The sequence below is a fragment of the Bidens hawaiensis genome, unplaced genomic scaffold, assembly GCF_021521415.1.
Source record: "Bidens hawaiensis isolate Kalapana, Puna unplaced genomic scaffold, B.hawaiensis_p1.1 tig00012955_1, whole genome shotgun sequence".
Lineage (NCBI taxonomy): Eukaryota > Viridiplantae > Streptophyta > Magnoliopsida > Asterales > Asteraceae > Bidens > Bidens hawaiensis.
In genome coordinates, this window is record NW_027492083.1 from 281,722 (window position 1) to 305,038 (window position 23,317).

The 23,317-nt window shown below is 36.2% G+C and overlaps 1 protein-coding gene across 1 annotated transcript; it reads left to right on the forward strand.

The window, feature by feature from the left end:
• Positions 1–604: 604 nt before the first annotated feature.
• LOC143542734 (uncharacterized) lies at positions 605–23,006 on the forward strand. The gene is made up of 6 exons (XM_077035260.1): positions 605–802; positions 961–1,024; positions 1,939–2,128; positions 2,243–2,612; positions 2,712–3,106; positions 22,934–23,006. The coding sequence occupies exons 1-6, from the start codon at positions 605–607 to the stop codon at positions 23,004–23,006; spliced, it is 1,290 nt and encodes a 429-aa protein (XP_076891375.1).
• Positions 23,007–23,317: the final 311 nt, after the last annotated feature.

Here is a 23,317-nt window from a genome sequence, read left to right on the forward strand (position 1 = left end):
ATGCAGTGACTCCACCTATGTGGAATGCTTATATTCCCAAGAAACCAAAAGGTTTCAAAAAGGCACTGAATGTGGAACTCAACACTCCACATCATGATAACTTAAAGTCTGCTAATGAGGTTCGTGTTAAGTCTGAAAAGAATGAAACTGAAAGTTCTGGATGTGATATGTCAACTGGAGTGAAAATGGCTGAATCAGTGTTGAATGAGGAAGCTGTTAAGAATCATGAGTTGGGTAAGGAAAAAGAAGTTGTGGAATCAAAAAAATTTGCAAAAACAAGTTTTTATAACAAACAATCTCATCGATTTAAACCACTTCAAGAGAAAAATATTATGTTTGTGCATGGTAAGACATCTGAATATGAGAAAGAAGTTGTGTTTAGAAATCAAATGAATAAAGAGTTTTATCAGTTGAAGGAGAACGTGATCAGGTTGAAATGACATCTCAAATCAATAGGTTCATTGATAGGAGACGTTGTTTTAATTGCAATGAAGTTGGGCACGTATTTTACGCTTGTCCCAATCGATATAAACATGATCACATTCTGCCTCAAAAGACTGTTAACAAGAAACCTGGCCTAGGTTATGTGTGTGAGAAGAAACCAATGAGTGTTCCTAACAATGTTAAAATCTTACAAAGATATGAGTCAGTTAAAATTGATGTTGAAAACGTTGTTAAAATGGAGGTTCCAAAATCAAAAGTTTCAAAATCAATTCAAACATCGTTTTATAACAAAAGACAAGCCGCATGTCAAAACTGGTTGGTAAAAACTATTGTAAAACCACCAGAGGTTGTTGAGAAAGTAATAAGTGAATCTGAGTCACATGTAACAAGTGAAGATTCATTCTTGTGTGATTCAGATTTTGATGATATTAGGTTGTTATACATGAACTTCAAACAACCCAAGACCATGAAGGCTTGGGTTTCCTTGTTTCACTAAACTGTTAACTGTATGTGCAGGGGCTTCCAAGATCCCACGACTCTCGGTGGATAATGGATAGTGGACCCTTTAGGCACATGACAGGTACTCTCTACTTGCTAAATGATGTCAAATCAATAAGAGGAGGGTATGTCGGTTTTTCTAGTGAGGGCACATTAACAAATAGGAAAGTAATGTTTGAGAACGTCAACTACATTTTAGAATTAGAGAATAATTTGCTCAGAATATCACAGATTTGTGATAAACACTTCTCTACACACTTCACAGACCAAGTGTGTTTGATTTTGAAACCGGGTTTCTAGATACCTGAAGAGTGGATCATTATGCGAATGATCTTTATGTCATGAACATGAGCACTGCATCAACATCTTCGGGGTCTGCTCAATGTTTCATCTTAAGAGCATCTGAACGGGAATCCGTTTTATGGCATTGGAGGATGGGACATATAAGTTTAAGAAAGATGAACCATCTGGTTCACAAGAATCTGGTAGAGGGAGTTAATTCGAGGAATTTTCAATTAAGTGAAGATTGTTTGGGCTGTAAAAAGTGAAAGCAGATAAAGAAACCTCATCCAAAGAAAATTGCCAACACCATTAACTTACCATTCGAATGTCTCCATATGGATCTATTTAGTCTAGTGAATGTCAAAAGTATCACAGGAGAACTTTATTGCCTTGTTGTTACTGATGATTACTCAATATTTTCAGGGGTGATGTTTTTAGAATCAAAGGATGAGACATAAGATTCCCTAATGATCTTATTCAAGAAGCTGGAGAATTTGTACAATCTACCAATCCGATGAATAAGAAGCGATAATGGGACGGAGTTCAAGAACAACAGGATGCTTGAGTACTGTAATGACTGGGGAATTCTTCATGAATTCATTGCACCGTATACACCACAACAAAATGGGGCTGCTGAACGAAAGAATCGAACCTTGATTGAAACGACTCGAACTATGCTATCTGATTCAAAGTTACCAGTGATTTTTTGGTCAGAAGCAGTAGCTGCAGCATGTTATACACTGAACCGAGTGTTTACAGTAAGGAAATTAGGCAAGACGTGTTTTGAGATACTTAATCGTCGAAAACCAAACTTGAAGTGGCTTGAACCGTTTGGATCAACGTGTACCGTTCTTAACCCAAATGGAAAATTTGGTCCCAAATATGTCGAAGGTTTCTTCGTGGGGTATGATAGTCCACTCAGACAAGTTTACATTCCTAGCCTCCACAAGATTGTCCAAGTCCAAAATGTTGATTGTCAAAGACATACTCCTACTGTTTAACGACTGGGGGATTCAAGGCTATTTGATTATGAGAGTCTTTGGGAGAGTTTCAAACTCCCCGAGGAAGATTTTTCTGAAGTAACTTTGACGATGATTTACAATCAACAATTATCTGAAAATCAAGTGACTATGCCTGATGAACCTGCGTTTGTTCCTCAAAACTTACCTGACCATGTTCAATCTGATGATGTTCTAGAATCTAATCCAGTTTTTGACGACGATGGTGAATCTGATGAGGAGATTATTGAAGCTATTTCTCCATCTACTGTTGCTACTAAAGTGTGTGAGAACAATCTCCAACCTGAAGTGACAGTACCTACCGAGGTTGTGTCGAGAACATTATCCTACCATCCCGAGGATAATATAATAGGAGATCTAAATGTTGGGGTACAAAAGAGACGTCAACTCAATCAGAACCTCCAATGTTTCTACTCTCGTGTTTCTCCTTTGCAAAATCAATTCTCATTTAAATGTTTTATTTCTCAGGTTGAGCCGAAAACGTATAAGGAGGCCCTAACAGAAGAAAGCTGGGTGAATGCTATGCAAGAGGAGCTTATGCAGTTTGAAAAGCTCGGGCTCTGGAAATTAGTTGACTTACCTGAAGATAAAAAGCATATTAACACCAAGTGGGTGTTCAAGTGCAAAAGGGATGAAAATGGGATTATTGTAAGAAACAAGGCAAGACTTGTTTTGTCGGGATTTAACCAGAGATATGGTATCGACTACAACGAGGTTTATGCACTAGTTGCAAGGCTAGAGGCTATTTGGATATTTCTAGCATTTGCTTCTTGGAAGGGTTTCAAAGTTTATCAGTTGAATGTGAAGTCAGCATTCCTTAATGGGAAGATTAGTGAAGAAGTCTACGTGGGACAGCCACCAGGGTGTGTTGATCTGATCCACAAAGACAAAGTGTATCTCCTTGATAAAGCCCTTTACGGTCTCCATCAAGCCCCGAAAGCTTGGTATGAGACGTTGTCCCAGCATCTTTTGGAAAACAGGTTTATCAGAGGAACCGTTGATTGTACACTTTTCACCAAATCTGTTGATGGACATCTACTGATCGTGTAGATATATGTCAATGATATCATTTTTGGGTTAACAAACTATGTTCTGTGCAAGTAGTTTGAAGAAGTAATGAAGAAAAAGTTTGAAATGAGTGCAATGAGGGAGATGAAATGTTTTCTTGGACTTTAAGTAGAACAGATGTCAGATGGTATCTTCATCCATCAGACAAAATACGTCAATGATGTATTGGCGAAGTTCAACATGTCTGACGCATCCGCAATCAGCACTCCTCTACCATTGAATCATAGAATCGGTCTTGATCCCAACGGGGAGAAGGGTGATCAAACGCTATACCGATCCATGACAGGCTCATTGATTGTAACATCTCCGATTTTTCGTATTTGTTAAAACTGATTCGAGAATGTAATTCGGATCCTTTGAAGTGATTCAAACTTGTATTTAACTTGGTTTAACTTATTTTATAATTCCATAACTTTCAATCAAGCCAAATAATCCTTAGAAACCTTTAAAATCGCTTAAAACGGCTAAAAATCGCATTTTCGGGAACTACAGGGACTAATTTTGTCAATTTTCCAATTTTTGATTAAATTAACGAAACTTAAACTCCAAGAAATGTTATAGCTAGTCTAATTTCATTTTCTTGGTGTCCAAGTCAAATTTTTTAGTTATTATACTACATTTTCTCATTAAATAGCTTATTTTTTTTCCTAATTTGTTTTTAGCATCCAAATTGCTTATTTTTGGCATAAATCAAGTATATTATGGTCCAAGAAAAGGATTATAACTCAAATACAAGTCGATATTCATAAAATATTGATCATGCATGAATTCTACACCTTATTTCATTGATTTAGTCATTAAATACATATTCGGTTTCCTAAGCAAGTGAATTTACTAAATATGATTCGTTTTAGTTTTTTCTATATAAAAAATCCTCATAATATCTATCATAAACATTCCTCATACCCTAATATACTAAACCCAGTCGTCACTTGCCTCTTCTCCTCATAAATCCTACGGTTTTTGCATTATTGTTGAAGATACACGCTTATTCCGTTGACTTTGCTTATGCACCGACCTTTGACTCATCGTATATGTTGATCCTTTCACTTTCCGGGTAAGTTGTAAACTAAGAAATCATTCATATATATTCCCTAGTCAATAACCTTCAATCAATTTCGGTGGTTGAAGGGTGTTGACTGGTCAAATCGTTTAAAACTTGTTAAAGGACAAAATAGTCAACTAGTTTGACTTAATGTTTTCTCATACTTCTGGTCGGATTCAACGTTTCGTTCAGAAGAATTTATTCTCGTAATGAAATTTTGAGAATACTGACCAAAACCCGACTTCCGACTCGCTGTTCGGATTCTGGTTAGAATCAGCTCGCTTAAATCTTAAAACAAACATAACTTGAGTTCTAAACATTCTTTTGAATTGATTCCAGCGGCAATGAGTTCGTTTTTATTTATATTATCATATCCTAAAGTCTTAGATTTTAAATTTTTTATATCGTCTGACGTGTAGTGGACGACTCTCTTATTTATTAACTTGCTTATTTGCATTTATATTCTTTTGTCATTAATCTAAGGTGAGTTTATCATTCCCCTACTTTACCAACTTTTCTAAATGTTTTGGGGACATATGCTTATCTATCCGTATTTCATACTATATATGTGTGTATATATATATATATTCAAACAAATGCATATGTGTAATTGTGAGTGACTTAGTCAAACATACATGCTACTTGTATTACTATTAATTCATTCATATAGTGGGTGTTCCTGCTAGTGACCAACGCCCGATTCGCTTAGCAACGGTCTACATACTTGTTTATGGTTTGATTATATTTACCGCACTTATCACGTTATGCCTATTTATATTGTTGTGTCAAAACTGTTGATATTCTCACTCAAATTTATGTTGACAAAACTCCATTTTCTACGCATATGCAGGTTGCTTGTATTGAAGATTGAAGTTTGGACACGTAGACAAGACCTTAGGATATAATCAAGATAAACATTATTTGAGCTTATTATAATTGGATAATGTGTGTATTATTTGAATTAAATAATTAATTAGATATTGTCACATTTTATATATGATAGTATCTTCGAGCTGTGAGCAATCAGATCACGACCCGACATTTCCGCCTTAGGTTGGGGTGTGACAGATTTGTATCAGAGCCGAAGGTTATAAGATAGGTCGTTAGAAATGGTCCTAGACATATGATAGGAACCCTATACATGCTTATCTGAACTGCCTTATGTGTTATTTAATAAATTGTTTACAGTTTGCTTAGATTAATTATTTAATTGTATTTATCTTATTTATTTATTGCACACACACACACAAATTCCGAGGCTATGCCTCACATTCAAAATATTTTTGTAAATCTTTTATTTTGGTAGATTATCTTTTATTGTGGGAAATTCCTTAAGAATTCATGTGTTTTGTTTTGCTCCTTCAACTTGAAGCATGTGGGTATGACAAATGTCATACAACCATAACTTTAGGTGGTACCCGTAATCGGCTAAACGGTTATGTGGTAAACATAACCGGCTAAACGGATATACTTCCAAATTGTGTTTTTATTTATTTTAAATTTATTTGATTCGTTGATTCGATAATAGTTGGGTCGGTTAAATGCCATGTATCGCTCATGGTCCGAACAACTCCATTGATTCGATAATTAGTTAATTAGTTGGGTTAGTTAAACCCCATGTACACGCTCATGGGTTGAGCAACTCAATTGTTTATTTCTCGTTATTTGAATTGGGCCAACATATTGCCATGGAACGCTCATGGGAGGCCAATTCACAAACTTTATGTTGTTTTATTTAGTTGGGTCATTCAAATTGCCATGGAAAGCTTATGGGAGGTCAACTCATTTAATATGTTTAGTTACTTTATTCTTGGAAAATTGTATAAACATTGTTCATTTACTTAAATGCTTCAAACTTATACATATTATTTTAAATCCCGACTCGCCCTCGAGTCTTCACTAGCACTAATTCATATACATACATATACATACGCATCCCTATTATTTTACATCAACTCATTCCCACAACTCACCTGTCATCTTACACATTTTCATTGTTGATCCTCGTAGAATGTCTTCTCAATCTCATCGTCGTAATCACTATCGTTCATCTGATTCTCATGATCGCCATTTGACTACCAAAATCACCAAGGAGTTTGCTGTTGTATTCCGTTAACCAAACAACCACCAACCTCGACAAAACTAAAATACCTCAAACAATAAATCTTATAATAACTTATATTTGTTATAATGTTAATTAAATTATCTACTCTCATTTATTTTCTCAAACTATAAACTACCAAGTGCACTTCAATCCATACCCTCAATGTAACTAAAAAATATTTTATTACTACTTGTCTTTCCTCTACCTCATGTTAGTTTTCACAACTTACTTTCCATTTTATAAATCTTTACTATTAAAATTCAATTAATGTAAATTTTATTAAACTAAATTTTTCATCCTCTAAATTTAATTTTCATTATTAAATTAAATCTTCCATTAATTAAATTTTTACCATTAAAATTGACTTTTTGATAAATCCCCATTAAAACCCATCACTCACTTTATTTACTAATTAAGTCGTTATTTGAAACTAAACATTGGATAGTAAATATTTCAACTCCCTACTTTAATTTTCGATACACCTTGAAAATTTTGAACATTTTAATGATAAATTCGTAGTGTTAGAACAGTCATGGTGGTTCATGCATTTCTAGCCTCGAGTTTATCTTATTTTATTATGTTAATTCACATCTTATTTTTGGTATCACAATTAATTTAAAAACTTGTTATTTACTTGAATTTCCATTATCAATAGTTAAATTCACGTACTTCCTAATATTTATCACGATTTTGTGAAAACGGAAAAATCCATGAATTCCTAATCTAATTTATTAATGTTGTGTCGGATTTTTGATAAGGAAGATTGAAATCTTCTAACCTCCTCAGGAAACGGCTAAGTATGGTCTTCGAGCAAGCCTAGACTATCGAGCATGGTTTTACTACCTCGAGCAAGGTCTTCGGAACCATTTGTGGTTAATTCTTCTTAGTGTTAAGGCTTCGAGCAAGCTACACTTCAACAAGCAAGAGTATTCTTCTATTGAGCATGGATTGCCAATCGAGCAAACAGCTTGATCATACAAGTTTCAACCAAGTGTTACGAGCACAAGATGGTCGAGCACATGGGGACAAGCATGGATGAAATAAGAAGATGTCATGTGATCAAAGCAAGGACTTTGAGCACAGTTCAGTTCCCCGAGCAAGATTTACATCCGAGCATACTAAAGATTGTTCAATAAGTCTAAGGACAAGACTAAAGACATCAAGAAGAATGAGCTTGCTCGATGGACTAGTTCGAGAAAAGCAAGGATTGGTCAAGAGGAATGAAGCTTGCTGGATGAGAATATCTTCACTGAAGATATTCTAAGTAAAGTATGCTCGATGACATTCATCGACCATACCTAGCATACTGAGTCTGCTCGAGCAAGAGACAAACCTTGCTCGAAGACTGCTACACTTGTATTTACTTTGTCTTTCATTATGTAATGATTAGGAACTTCTAGAAGAAATGTCAGGGTCTATAAATAGGGTCCTAGGTTTCCATTTAGGGCACGGATAACGTCGCACACAATACGAGAAACATTCCAAAGAATATTTTATTTGCTTTCTCGTACCGCCGCCACCGTCACAAAACCCTAGACATTCCTTTCACTGTTTCATTAAATGATATATTAAATACAGTGAATCTTAGTCTTTGTTTGTGTTCTTATTGACTATCTGTTATTGTTTCGTGTTTGTTATATCACACATTCGTTCCCACTTGTTGGACATCCTGATTCCGCCAGGATATTCAATAGGCCTTTGAGTAACTGAGTCAGTGTGTTCTTGTCAACCTTTCTAAGGTTTCACCCGACTCACGGTCCTGACAATTAACAATTTAATTCAAATACGTATATTTTCGCATTATCCTTAGTATTTAAATTATAAATTACTAACTATTTTAATATTTTAGGATATCTTAATCAAATTAATCTCATCCCAAAATAACAAACTTAAAAAAAAGGCTATAATCTCTTTAAATCTCATAAGTTCTCAACTAACTAAACTCGACTCACCAAAATCCTCGTTTAAATTTATACTCTCGAACTTAGGAATTGTTATGAATTAAACTTTTGTGCATATCGACTCATGAATCAAGTTCCCTTATCTATCACGGTTAAATTCATACTCTACTCTTAGCTTATTCTCGATCATCATAATTCATTTCAAATGTCTGCTTCAAGAAATCCATTTCAATCTCCAAAATTTGTAACTTTCCTAATCAAAAGATATAATAGAAATCACCTGGTTTTATTAATCAAATCCGAACATTTAATAAGTCTCTCTTGAATTTATATTTAAAATTATCAAAACAATTGCTTTCTCTCAAAATTTTGTTTTTAATGTTTTGTAAACCCACATGATGGAACGAGTAATGCGGATCATCCGACGATAAGAGTAATTATGGTCCGGAACATAATTATTCAAGTCCTCGCATGGAAATCATAAAGCGTACAATTGTGTGTCATGATTTAGAACCAAGGTAGCTTGGGTAACGATACGAATGTTGAGATGATAAGGACATGGTAGATACGTCGCTGGTATATCCTATATATAAATGTCCTTATCGGATTGTCATTTGAAGCGTTGCTTCGATTATTAGAAGTCTATGTAATGATATTTTCCTTAAAAATTTAATTATTTTCAAAAATGATAGTGTTCTAGTTTTCCTTAATTTCGGGACGAAATTCCCTAAAGTAGGGGAGACTGTAACATCTCCGATTTTTTGTATTTGTTTAAACCGATTCGAGAATGTAATTCGGATCTTTTGAACTTATTCAAACTTGTATTTAACTTGTTTTAACTTATTTTATAATTTCATAACTTTCAATCATGCAAATTAATCCTTAAAAACCTTTAAAATCGCTTAAAACGGCTAAAATTTGCATTTTCAGGAACTACATGGACTAATTTTGTCAATTTTCCAATTTTCGATTAAATTAACGAAACTTAAACTCCAAGAAATGTTATAGCTGGTCTAATTTCGTTTTCTTGGTGTCCAAGCCAAATTTTGTTGGTTATTGTACTAGATTTCTCATTAAATAGCTTATTTTATTTCCTAATTTGTTTTTAGCATCCAAATCGCTTATTTTTGGCATAAATAGAGTAAATTAAGGTCCAAGAAAAGGATTAAAACTAAAATACAAGTCTATATTCATAAAATACTGATCATGCATGAAATCTACACCTTATTTAATTGATTTAGTCATTAAATACATATTCGGTTTCCTAAACGAGTGAATTTACTAAATATGGTTCGTTTTAGTGTTTTCTATATAAACAATCCTCATAATATCTATCATAAACATTCTTCATACCCTAATATACTAAACCCAGTCATCACTTGCCTCTGCTCCTCATAAATCCTTCGGTTTTTGCATTATTGTTGAAGATACACGCTTATTCAGTTGACTTTGCTTATGCACCGAACTTTGACTCATCGTATATGTTGATACTTTCACTTTCTGGGTTAGTTGTAAACTAAGAAATCATTCATATATATTTCCTAGTTAATAACCTTCAATCAATTTCGATAGTTGAAGGGTGCTGACTGGTCAAATCGTTTAAAACTCGTTAAAGGACAAAATAGTCAACTAGTTTGACTTAACGTTTTCTTATACTTTTGGTCAGGTTCAAGGTTCGGTCCAGACGACTTTTAGTTTTGTAATGAAATTTTGAGGCTACTGATCAAAACCCGACTTCCGATTTGATGTTTGGATTATGGTCAGTACCAGCTCGCTTAAATCTTAAAACAAGCATAACTTGAGTTCTAAACGTCCGTTTGGATTGATTCCAGTGGCAAGGAGTTTGTTTTTATTTATATTATCATATGCTAAAGTCTCAGATTCTGAATTGTCTATATCGTTTGACTTGTAATGGATGACTCGCTTATTTAATAACTCGCTTATTCGTATTTACATTCTTTTGTCATTAATCTAAGGTGAGTTTATCATTCCCCTATTTTACCAACTATTCTAAACATTTTGGGGACATATGTGTATCTATCCGTATTTCATATATATATATATATATATATATATATATATATCAAACAAATGCATACGTGTAATTGTGAGTGAATTAATCAAACATACGTGCTACTTGATTACTTGTATTACTATTCATTCATTCATTCGTATAGTGGGTGTTCCTACTAGTGACCAATGCCCGATTCGCTTGGCAACGGTCTACATACTTGTTTATGGTTTGATTATATTTACCGCACTTATCACATTATGCCTATTTATATTGTTGTGTCAAAACTGGTGATATTCTCACTCAACTTTATGTTGACAAAACTCCATTTTCTACGCATATGCAGGTTGCTTGTATTGAAGATTAAAGTTTGGACACATAGACAAAACCTTAGGATATAAACAAGATAAACATTATTTGAGCATATTTTCATATTTGTAAATTGCTTATTATAATTGGAAAGGTGTCTATTATTTGAATAAAATAATTAATTAGATATTGTCACATTTTGTATATGATAGTATCTTCGAGCTGTGAGCAATCAGATCATGCCCCGACATTTCCGCCTTAGGTTGGGGTGTGACATTGTTGTATCTTACTCCATCTCGACCAGACATCATGTATGCCACATGTTTGTGCGCCCGATATCAATCGAATCCGAAGGTTTCACATCTCATGATCGTCAATAGGATTCTACGCTATCTCAAGGGATGTCTAGGGGACCGGTCTCTGGTATCCAAAGGACGATGAGTTTGTGTTGAGGGCATACTCAGATTCGGATTATGGAAGCTGTAAGCTGAATGCCAAATCTACAACGGCAGGGTGTCAGTTCTTCGGCAAGCAGTTTGTCACCTGGCAATGCAAGAAACAGACCACGGTTTTGTTGTCTACCTGTGAAGCTGAGTACGTAGCTGCCTCCAGTTGCTGCTCTCAGGTTCTTTGGATACAACAATAGATGCGGGACTATGGTTTGAATTTTCTTACTACCCCTATCTTCGTAGATAATAATGCAGCTATTTCTATAACTAAAAATCCGGCAAACCACTCTAAACCCAAACAAATAGAAATACGGTATCACTTCATTCGTGATTGCTATGAAAAGAAGTTAGGATTACCATAGATAAAATTTACACCGATAAAAAAAAAGCAGATCTTTTCACCAAAGCTTTTGATAAGTCACGATTTCAATACTTATTAAAACTTAATGGACTAAAAGTTTTGGGCGGTGTTGAAAAGAGGGTTTCCGAGATAGTCAATGATACTTTGTGATCCTAAACATTAGAGTCAAATTTTCTTTTGTAAATAGTTTTTTTTTTTATATACAGTTTTTGGTTTTAGGGGGGAGAAAATTTCAAGAAAAACCAAAAACATTGAAAATTTTGAAAAATCCAAAAACAGTAAAAATTCAAAAATGTCAAAAACATTAAAAAATGTTGCTACTGAAAATGAGTTTTTGTAAAAAAAAAAGGGAAGATGATAGTACATTGATCATCTGGTCCCAAATCCAGTAAAAAGTATGCATAAAAAGGTTGTGTGCTTAATTGTATTAGTGCATTGGTAGGCCTTTAAAACAAACAACTAGGGAAAATTAAGTGATATAAACTTAAAATTGCCAAATTGATGGGGTGTTAGTTTCTAACAAAATTCTTGATAATGATGGCAGAAATGTAATAGCTGGTCATACTCAAGCCTTTTAATCAGAATGATTGTTTAAATTTGATTAAACATAGCTATCAGATGATGTATGGTTTTGTGGTCTTAAATCCTGTATTAATGGGATGCTTTAAGGTTCCTGGATCCATCGGGTCTTTATGAGGTTTATCATCTGGGTATTCATTTTGATGATTATTTAAACAAGCTTTAAAAAGCAAACCCGCAGATTAAGCTGCTTAATAAGTCATTAAACTTGATCGCACAAGTACTTATGTACTACACTCATTACTGACTTAATCAAAATCTGCTGTTAGACACACATTGTCCCCTTGCTCGCGTCTTATTACCATTAAGAAACAGACCACAAAGGACACAACGTTTGCAAGCCGACAGATGAAATCGTGCATATTCATCCATGGTAAAGGACCTTAGGGTATTGCTTGATAACGAGGGTATATCATGTAGTGGGGATTATTTGCTGATATGCTTAAAATGAAAGTGTTTTTATCTTCTGATTCTAAGGTCTAAGACAAGTTGGGGTGACTAAGTAAAAAATCAAATTACGCTTGAATCAAGGTTAGAACTTATAATTACTGATATTTTGTGCCTAATTGAACCATTTAAATGTATCACTGAAATTCCTGAATCATTTGTTTGTAAGGTTTAAGTGGACAGCAATATCAATGACTGACTTAACACCAGGTCATAATAAACGCTAAAAATAAAACTATGATGGAATGGCAATTTGGTCAATATGATTCCCTACTCAAACTCACAAAAATATGTGATTTCTATATTGATTTGTTAATCATCATTTGATATTTGTTTCTATTGATAAACAAAAAGATTTTCTTTCAGATTTAGTTTTCGACTCTTGATGTGCGGGTGAGCTATATCTCTGGGGTTTTTTCATTGAACAATAAATCTTGCTAAGTTTTATCAAATCATAAGATCAAAACGTTTATCTGTTTTACTCAAGGTCATTAATTTGGACTTGGTAAAAGTGTGATTTTTCAACTCAGCTTATTTAAGTTATTCTTATAATGTACAAGGACATTAATTTGTACTTGGGACATTATATTGGTGTGAACAGGACATGAAATCAGAGTTTTATTAGACATACTTATGCAATGTATAAGTATTGAAACTTATACGCCGCATATGTTCTTAAGTATATATATGAGTGTTATGTGCCGCATATGTATCTACTTATACATCAGCTTTAGTGAGTACTTATCCGCTGTCTGATCCAATGCTTATCCGTTCTGCATAAGGACAAAGGTGTCATAACTGTTTAGACAATTGTGACAGACTGGTCACGAGAGGAATAGTGCTGCACAGTGGAAAGATAATCTTTCTATTTTTGGTTATAGATATGTACATTCGGAAAATCATAAAACATATCAACAATAATCATTTGATACTATTTTTCATATTAACGTGTTGATATACATCTGGTAATGTGATTTGAAGTTTATTTGAGTGGGTTGAAGAAATTGGTTCAGTACTTGGTTAAACTTATCTAAAACATCATATTACTTACACAAACTGATTTATTTTGGTTTGCAGGTTACAAAAATGATGACGAATGAAGAAGATGGAAAGGAAGAAGATGATAGTCTGTTGAAAATGATCATAAGTCAAAGTCATTACTTTCAAATATCAAATTTTCATAAGTCGTTATTTTCAAATATCATGTTTTTCGATAGCATTTAAGGAGAAAAATGTAACATCCCGAAATTTCAAGATAATATTAATTATATTACTTAATAATAGAGGGAAAGTTTACTCGGGTTATCAGGAAATAAATAAAAAAATAGGAGTTGGTATGGGTCGGGCTAGCGTTGGGTAATGGATGTGGGTTATGGACTTGGATTAATTAGGATGGGTTAAATGAGAATGGGCCTTAGGTCCATGGGATCTCAGGGATATAAATACCCTAACACCCCAAAATATCTTCACTCTATCTTTATCCACACACACATACACACACACCAAGCACCCAAACCGCCGCCGGCCGGGCCGAGAAAGAAGGAAGGATCGAGCGAGGTCCGGGTAAGAGAGAAAGATTAGTGGTGATACCAAGATAAACGAGATCCAAGCAAGCTCAAAAGGTATGATTCTTGATCTTGGAAGTTTAAAGATCCGAGCTTTTAGTGTATAAACGACCGAATATGGTCGGGAAGTGTAGTGGGTGGTATTGAACCTTAGCAAGGGTGTTAAAATCACCCGAAATGTTGATCAGAAACCGAAACAGCGAACATCTGGGCAACTTCGCCTTCATCTGGGTAACTTCGCCTTCATCTGGGCAACTTCGCCTTCAAGCGATGAACTTCGCCTGCAAGCTAAGTTCGCCTGATGAACTTCGCCTGCAAGCTAAGTTCGCCTGATGACAAGTTCGCCTGAGGTTTAAGTTCGCCTGATGACAAGTTCGCCTGAGGTTTAAGTTCGCCTGATGATAAGTTCGCCTGAGGTTTAACTTCGCCTAAAGCCAAGTTCGCCTGATGGCAACTTCGCTGTAAAGCTAAGTTCGCCTAGCTGGTAACTTCGCCTACAACTAAGTTCGCCTAAGGTTAACTTCGCCTAGAGCTAAGTTCGCCCGAGGGTTAACTTCGCCTAAAGCCAAGTTTGATTAGAAAATAAATTATAAAGCGATAAGTTAAAGTAAGCTAATACTAGGCCACCAGATTAGATCAGACGAGTAATGATACGTGTAACTTGTACAGTCAGCCGAGCTCAGATAAAGAAGGGATTTACAGCTATCAGAAAAAGAAGCAGAGTTCAAGTGAGTTTCTAGCCCCATTTATGTGTTACGTTTTCGGGGCTGTGTGCATACTCAATGTGATAGTTAATACACTTACCTTAAATGGTAAGTGTATGCCGTGTATGATATATGTGATAGATATGATTGATTGCATGACGGTACGTGAACGATCTTCGGATATTGCACGTACTGTCAGGATGTAAGTAAAGATATTAATATTGTATGTAATGTGAGGATGATGTATAAACATTATGAATGAAAGCTTGTCGGTACGTGAACGATCTTCGGATATTGCACGTATCGTCAAGGGAAGTGATTAGCTCCTTACATGGATGTTAAATAATAACCTATAGATAGTGTTCCTTATATGGATATATATAGAGTTCCTTACATGGATAGTATAATGTTCCTTTTATGGAAAGTATAGTGTTCCTTCTATGGAAAGTATAGGGTTCCTTCTATGGAAAGTATAGGGTTCCTTCTATGGATAGTAAAGTGTTCCTTCTATGGAAAGTATACAGAGTGTTCCTCCTATGGAAATATAATATATGGTAGGGTAATGGTAATGGTTCTCTTAATAGATATTACGTGACGATCCTCCTATGGATATTTATACAAGGTTAAGGTAGTAATATGTGTCTTCGGATACGGGAAGTAATATATGGGAATAGATTGTATGCTGCCTGATTAACTAGAACTCACTCAGCGTAGCTGACTTTTAGTATGCATGAAGGTGAGCTGATTATAGAGTTAGCATGAGGATGACACACGGCATGGATTGAACGGCTGGCATCTGAAGAAAGAAGTAAAGATGTTTTGAATATAAGTTTTGTGTTATGGTATCAAAGAAAGGATTTAATGTTTTGTAACAAATGATTGATGTTTTATATTCCGCGAAAAGTTTTAATAAACTCTGATTTTGAAGGACTGTGTTTATGAGTAAATCCGACGCTAAAGTAGGGCTACCGGGTTCGGGGCCTTACAAGTTGGTATCAGAGCATAAGTTCGAGAGATTTAAGCATCCTACATGCTTAGACTCGAACAGAGAATGAGATTTAAAATGAGAGAGAAAGAAGATGCCAGTCCAAGAATGCCATGTGTCGCTCAAGCAAGATCAGTAAAGGTAAATTGTATGATTAGATGATATATGTTAATGAGAAAGAAAAGATATGTGAACGACAGGGATAGGAATAATTGATTGTTTGATTTGACTAACTGCTTAAGTAGAACCAGCACAAATAGACTCATAAAGGGAAGTGTATAGGACACGGAAAGCAACGTGATCAGCTAGTCACAGCTGGCCACTGTTATTACCTATGAGCCTTGCTATCCTTGTACTAAATAGTTCCTTGAGTGATGATGTTTGTGTTTTCCCTTTTAGAATACTAATGGCTGGAGCAAGAAGGTTTGTGGGTAAGGGAGGTTACACTGGACGCCCTCTTGGAATGCGCGTTGTCCGGGAACCTTCTGAAGAACTAGTTACTACCACGAAAAAGGATAAAAGTGAAACTTTGCAAGGACCAAGCAGCAATGAAGGGTATCAGCTGGATCCTGTTACTCAATTTGCCATTTCTTACGCTGTAGCTGCTGCAGAGAAGGAATTTCGTACTGACAAGTCTGCCGAAAACCATGCAAGGGCCACTGAGAAGGTAGGAGAAGACGGTAAGAAGGGTGATGATGTTAAGGGAGGAGCGAAAGGAACCAATGGATCTGTAGATGTCGTGGAGTATGCGGGGAAAAAGATACCAAAGGTCGCGGGAAGGGAAACATGCAAAGTGTGCGGGAAGATGCACCAGGGAGAATGCAAGGCTGGTCCAAATCAGTGCTACCGATGTGGGAAGAAGGGACACATAACTCGTGATTGCACCGAGGACCAGAAATGTTATAAGTGTGGTAAGTCGGGTCACTTAGCTAGGGATTGTGGGGGAGCAAGAACGGTGGGGGAAAAGAAGGAAAAGAAATGGGCTACCTCTGCTAAGCGGTCTGGCGAGATGGTGACAACAACTGATGAGAGGAAGGCCAAGGTTGGGAACAAGGATGCGTGTAAGACGTGTGGACGAGTGTACCCGGGGGAATGCAGGATTGGGACAGACAGGTGCTATCGGTGCGGAAAGGGTGGGCATTACTCTCGAGACTGCCCTGATCGTCCAAAGTGCTACAAATGCGGAAAAGCTGACCACATGGCTAGGGATTGCAAGGAATCAGGGGCGGTAGGTGCGAAAGGATGAAGACTTGGGGAAACTGCAGAGAGGAACGCTTGATGAAGGAATAATTGCTCATGCAATGGTTTTATTAAGTTACTTTTGCTTAAGGACTTGTTTTGTGTTAAGGTTTAAAACTTATGTTTATCAGTGACGTGTAATATATTGAGTTTGGTTATGAATGATTATTATGTTATGATGAAACGTTGTTTTAGACAATAGTGTTAAAAGTACTAATCGAAGCCCTTGGAGGTATGAGATGAGTTGTGGTACATCGAGGGTCTCATGGACAAGCTACCTTAAATAGCTAAAACACATGACCACCATTCGATGACTGCAAAGTCGGAAGTAAGAAGGATAACTCAGAAAGCGAAGGCGATTCAATAAAGCGTGTAAATATAAGAAGTTTTCCTTTTATAGGGAATAAGCTAGGTTTCGGGGACGAAACCTCTTTAAGGAGGGAAGACTTGTAACATCCCGAAATTTCAAGATAATATTAATTATATTACTTAATAATAGAGGGAAAGTTTACTTGGGTTATCAGGAAATAAATAAAAAAATAGGAGTTGGTATGGGTCGGGCTAGCGTTGGGTAATGGATGTGGGTTATGGACTTGGATTAATTAGGATGGGTTAAATGAGAATGGGCCTTAGGTCCATGGGATCTCAGGGATATAAATACCCTAACACCCCAAAATATCTTCACTCTATCTTTATCCACACACACATACACACACACCAAGCACCCAAACCGCCGCCGGCCGGGCCGAGAAAGAAGGAAGGATCGAGCGAGGTCCGGGTAAGAGAGAAAGATTAGTGGTGATACCAAGATAAACGAGATCCAAGCAAGCTCAAAAGGTATGATTCTTGATCTTGGAAGTTTAAAGATCCGAGCTTTTAGTGTATAAACGACCGAATATGGTCGGGAAGTGTAGTGGGTGGTATTGAACCTTAGCAAGGGTGTTAAAATCGCCCGAAATGTTGATCAGAAACCGAAACAGCGGACATCTGGGCAACTTCGCCTTCATCTGGGTAACTTCGCCTTCATCTGGGCAACTTCGCCTTCAAGCGATGAACTTCGCCTGCAAGCTAAGTTCGCCTGATGAACTTCGCCTGCAAGCTAAGTTCGCCTGATGACAAGTTCGCCTGAGGTTTAAGTTCGCCTGATGACAAGTTCGCCTGAGGTTTAAGTTCGTCTGATGATAAGTTCGCCTGAGGTTTAACTTCGCCTAAAGCCAAGTTCGCCTGATGGCAACTTCGCCGTAAAGCTAAGTTCGCCTAGCTGGTAACTTCGCCTACAGCTAAGTTCGCCTAAGGTTAACTTCGCCTAGAGCTAAGTTCGCCCGAGGGTTAACTTCGCCTAAAGCCATGTTTGATTAGAAAATAAATTATAAAGCGATAAGTTAAAGTAAGCTAATACTAGGCCACCAGATTAGATCAGACGAGTAATGATACGTGTAACTTGTACAGTCAGCCGAGCTCAGATAAAGAAGGGATTTACAGCTATCAGAAAAAGATGCAGAGTTCAGGTGAGTTTCTAGCCCCATTTATGTGTTACGTTTTCGGGGCTGTGTGCATACTCAATGTGATAGTTAATACACTTACCTTAAATGGTAAGTGTATGCCGTGTATGATATATGTGATAGATATGATTGATTGCATGACGGTACATGAACGATCTTCGGATATTGCACGTACTGTCAGGATGTAAGTAAAGATATTAATATTGTATGTAATGTGAGGATGATGTATAAACATTATGAATGAAAGCTTGTCGGTACGTGAACGATCTTCGGATATTGCACGTATCGTCAAGGGAAGTGATTAGCTCCTTACATGGATATTAAATAATAACTTATAGATAGTGTTCCTTATATGGATATATATAGAGTTCCTTACATGGATAGTATAATGTTCCTTTTATGGAAAGTATAGTGTTCCTTCTATGGAAAGTATAGGGTTCCTTCTATGGAAAGTATAGGGTTCCTTCTATGGATAGTAAAGTGTTCCTTCTATGGAAAGTATACAGAGTGTTCCTCCTATGGAAATATTATATATGGTAGGGTAATGGTAATGGTTCTCTTAATAGATATTACGTGACGATACTCCTATGGATATTTATACAAGGTTAAGGTAGTAATATGTGTCTTCGGATACGGGAAGTAATATATGGGAATAGATTGTATGCTGCCTGATTAACTAGAACTCACTCAGCGTAGCTGAATTTTAGTATGCACGCAGGTGAGCTGATTATAGAGTTAGCATGAGGATGACACACGGCATGGATTGAACGGCTGGCATCTGAAGAAAGAAGTAAAGATGTTTTGAATATAAGTTTTGTGTTATGGTATCAAAGAAAGGATTTAATGTTTTGTAACAAATGATTGATGTTTTATATTCCGCGAAAAGTTTTAATAAACTCTGATTTTGAAGGACTGTGTTTATGAGTAAATCCGACGCTAAAGTAGGGCTACCGGGTTCGGGGCCTTACAAAAAACCATCACGGATCAGATACAAGTAATAGTCTGATCATATCTTTACTGAATATTCTGGTGGATGAGGTGCTGCTAAGACTACACCGGGTTTCCATGAGGTTTTTGGTATAAAAGACTGAAACATGAAGATCGAAGACTTAGCAACATCCAAGGGGGAGTTTGTTAGAGCATAATGTCTATTGCTAGGTCTCAGATGAATTAGATATGAATGTAAAGGGCTAAAAGTATCAAATGTATAAAGTGTATGTTGATAGCGCATAAGTCACAAACACCGCATAAGTTATACGGCGTATATCTTATACGCCGTATAACATATACGAGGTTTGTGGTCTTTAATGTTGAGTCCTATAAATAGTGGACTTATGCGTTATTGTGTAGACTTTTGGTAGATGTTAGTGTGAGAGAGTAGAGAGAGAAAGTAGTCAAAGTGTCATATCTTGTATCTTTGAAGTTATCAATGAAATACATGCTTAACGTTTACTTGTTTTGTTCATTCTCGATGGATTCCGCACATTGAGTTTCAAGCTGTAACATCTAGAGATCCTGAGAGTTATATGCATCATCATTCCAGGTCATTTCAGATGGTCTAGTAAATTATTTAAGTGCTTAACGTCTATTAAGTTGATAAGATATGTTTTAGATATTGTTTGTTGTTTTTGTCGCTTCCGTTCGTGTGTGAGAGAAGAAGATACCGCTTGCTGAGTACGTTCGGAGTTGGAGGGAAACTATGGAAGAAGACTTTAGCATCAATTTTCATGCGTATATTACCAGCTAAGTCTTTTCCATTATCTATCTTGCTTGTTTGTTTACTTTTGTTTTTGGTTTTTAGTTTTTTGTATTCGGATTTTATTTTTATTTTCGTCCTTATCCTTGCATTAAGGACAATACAAAATTTAATTGTGGGGATAGGATACGTGAGTCATAGTTAATTGTGTGCTTTTAGATTTTTAAAAAAAAGAAAAAAATAAAAAAAAAAGGTTTTGAAAAATGTCCTTTGAAATTGTTTCTTTTTGCATTTTAATGGGAGATGATGATACTTATCGGGAATCGGTTTTTCAAACTACTAATAATAAGATATAATTAAAGAAAACGCACTTAACTTGGGATGTGTCGGTAGGCTCAACCTTGAGAATGAAATGGCAGTTTGATAGTTGGTTTAAACGATAAAATATGATTTTTAGTGGGATACATGTTAAGTCTGTATAAAATACGAGATGAAAGGTCGGACCATACTCAAGCCTCATTTTTAGTTTGATTGTAGAAAGTTATGAAGTTATAGAAATCTGAATTCGTTATCATACGATGCTTGGGTAGGTTTAACGTTAAAGTATGCCATGTAGCCAGTGATATAAACTGAAATCTTGCACTTCTTGTTTTAGTGGTTAACACTTCATAGGCGTATGGTTTTATAACCCTAAATTTTGTATTGATGGGATGCTCCGGGGTTCGGAGACCATGGGTCTATATGCGGTTTATCATCTGGTATTCATATTTCCTAAGTGGATTTATGGATATTTAAAAAAGCCTAAAAAGAGCAAACCCGCAGTTTATCTGCCAAATTATAAGTTATTAAACATGATCACTATGTGCTTTAAAAGTACAAATTCACTATTGACTTGATCATACATGCTGTTAGTCATACGAGGTTCCCATGCTCGCGTCTCAGTACCATTAAGAAACGGACCACACGGGACACGTCATATGTAAGCCCTAGAGATGAATTCTATTGGGTCGGATTTTTGATAAGGAAGATTGGAATCTTCTTGTAGGTTCCCAGCCGGATCTACACGGGACACTAGACACTGAACTACTGACATCATGTACCAACACTTTTCAACCTCCTCAGAAAACGGCTAAGTATGGAATTCGAGCAAGCCCAGACGATCGAGGGTGGTTTTTACTACTTCGAGCAAGGTTCTGAACCTTAAATGGTTGATTCTTCTAAGTGTTGAAGGCTTCGAGCAAGCTACACTTCAACGAGCAAGAGTATTCTTCTATCGAGCATGGATTGCCAATCAAGCAAACAGCTTGATCATACAAGTTCCAGCCAAGTGTTACGAGCACATGATGATCGATCACATGGGAACGAGCATGGATGCAATAAGAGGATGTCACGTGAATCTAAGCAAAGACTTCGAGCACAGTTCAATTACCGAGCAAGATTTACATCCGAGCATGCTAAAGATTGCTGAATAAGAAAAGCTGAAGACATCAAGAAGAATGAGCTTGCTCGATGGACTTATTCGAGCAAAGTTTGGACAAGTCAAGAGGAATGAAGCTTACTCGAAGGGAATATGTATTCTTCGAAAGAGAATATATTCTAAGTAAATTCTGCTCGAGGACACTCATCGAGCACACCTAGTATAGGAAGTTTGCTCGAGCAAGGTATGTACCTTGCGCGAGGACTAAAACACTTGTATTAGATTTATCTTTCATTATGTAAGGACTAGGACTTATAGAAGGAAAGTCAGAGTCTATAAATAGACGTCCTAGGGTACCTTTAGGACAAAGATTTTCGAGACGGAATTGCAGGCACTCACTGATTACGAAAAACAGCCACCGTCACACAAAACTCTACACATTCCATTCACTGTACCTTTGACGTATCATTAAATATAGTGAATCTTTGTCTCTGAATAAGCTTTCACTGATTATCATTTACTGTTTTGTGTTTGATATCTGTTCACAATTCCTCATTCTCAATCATTGAATATCCTGATTCTGCCGGGATATTCAATCAGTCTTTTGAGTATTTGTGTCAGTGTGTTCTTGTCAAACCTTTGTTAAGGTTTCACCCGACGGACGGTCCTGACAAATTCATGCATACTCACCTATGGAGATGGACTTTGGGGTGTTGCTTGATAACGGGGGTATGTCATGTAGCGCGAAATACTAGCTAGTTAGTCGAATAATGGAACCTTAATCGTATCTTATGGCTACGTGGTAGACTTTAATGCTTAAACTTAGGTGGATAAACAATATCCTTGATCGTCTTAGCTATTCATGAAAAATGTACAACAAAGTTTTAAATCTGCTTTTTATGAGGTTTAAGTCAAGTTAGGGTGGTTTGATCTGGTAAAATCTAAAATAAAACGGGTTTTGACTGTGTGTTCCACTAGATTATATAAAAATAATAATAATAAATAGTTGGATCTTATTTGTCCTAGTAAAGACAAAGGCATGGGTTTAAGTGGACAACAATATCGGTGATCGCAGTTTTTTTGTTGTTCAAAATTTTAAGATAACCTAAATATGTTTTTAAGATCGCATTTCTCCGATTCTGATCCCATTGCAATTAGACATTTTTAGGGATGAAAAAGAGATAAGTGTGGTGATATTTGATATAATGCTAAATATATATAATTCCCTTGTATATTTTAAAAATTTTATTAGTTTTTGTTTGGTTTTTATTAGAATTTGTATATTACTAACATATTTGAATAATGTAGGTTCTGGAGGTTTATCATGGTTAAAAAAGCGAAAACTGAGCTAAGACAGAGAACCGGACCGCATCAGAATTGAACTGGACCGCATCAGGAAACGAACCGGACCAGACCGGTCCCCCCTCCCATTAGCGCCGCACGACGGGGAGGGACCAGGCCCGCCACGCGGAGCGGTGAGTTATTTTTTACAGAATTTCGATTTTATTTATTTTGGGGCCTTGGAAACCTATTTAAACACCTCTAAACTCAACCTATAAAATAACCTGAAGCCACCAGCCGACTTGGATGAATTTGGGAGCTCAGGAGGTGATATTTTGGAGATTTTTGAGGCTTGGAATCATACGGTGACGTGCATATCATTCAAGAATGAAGACCACGGGTTTTATCGCC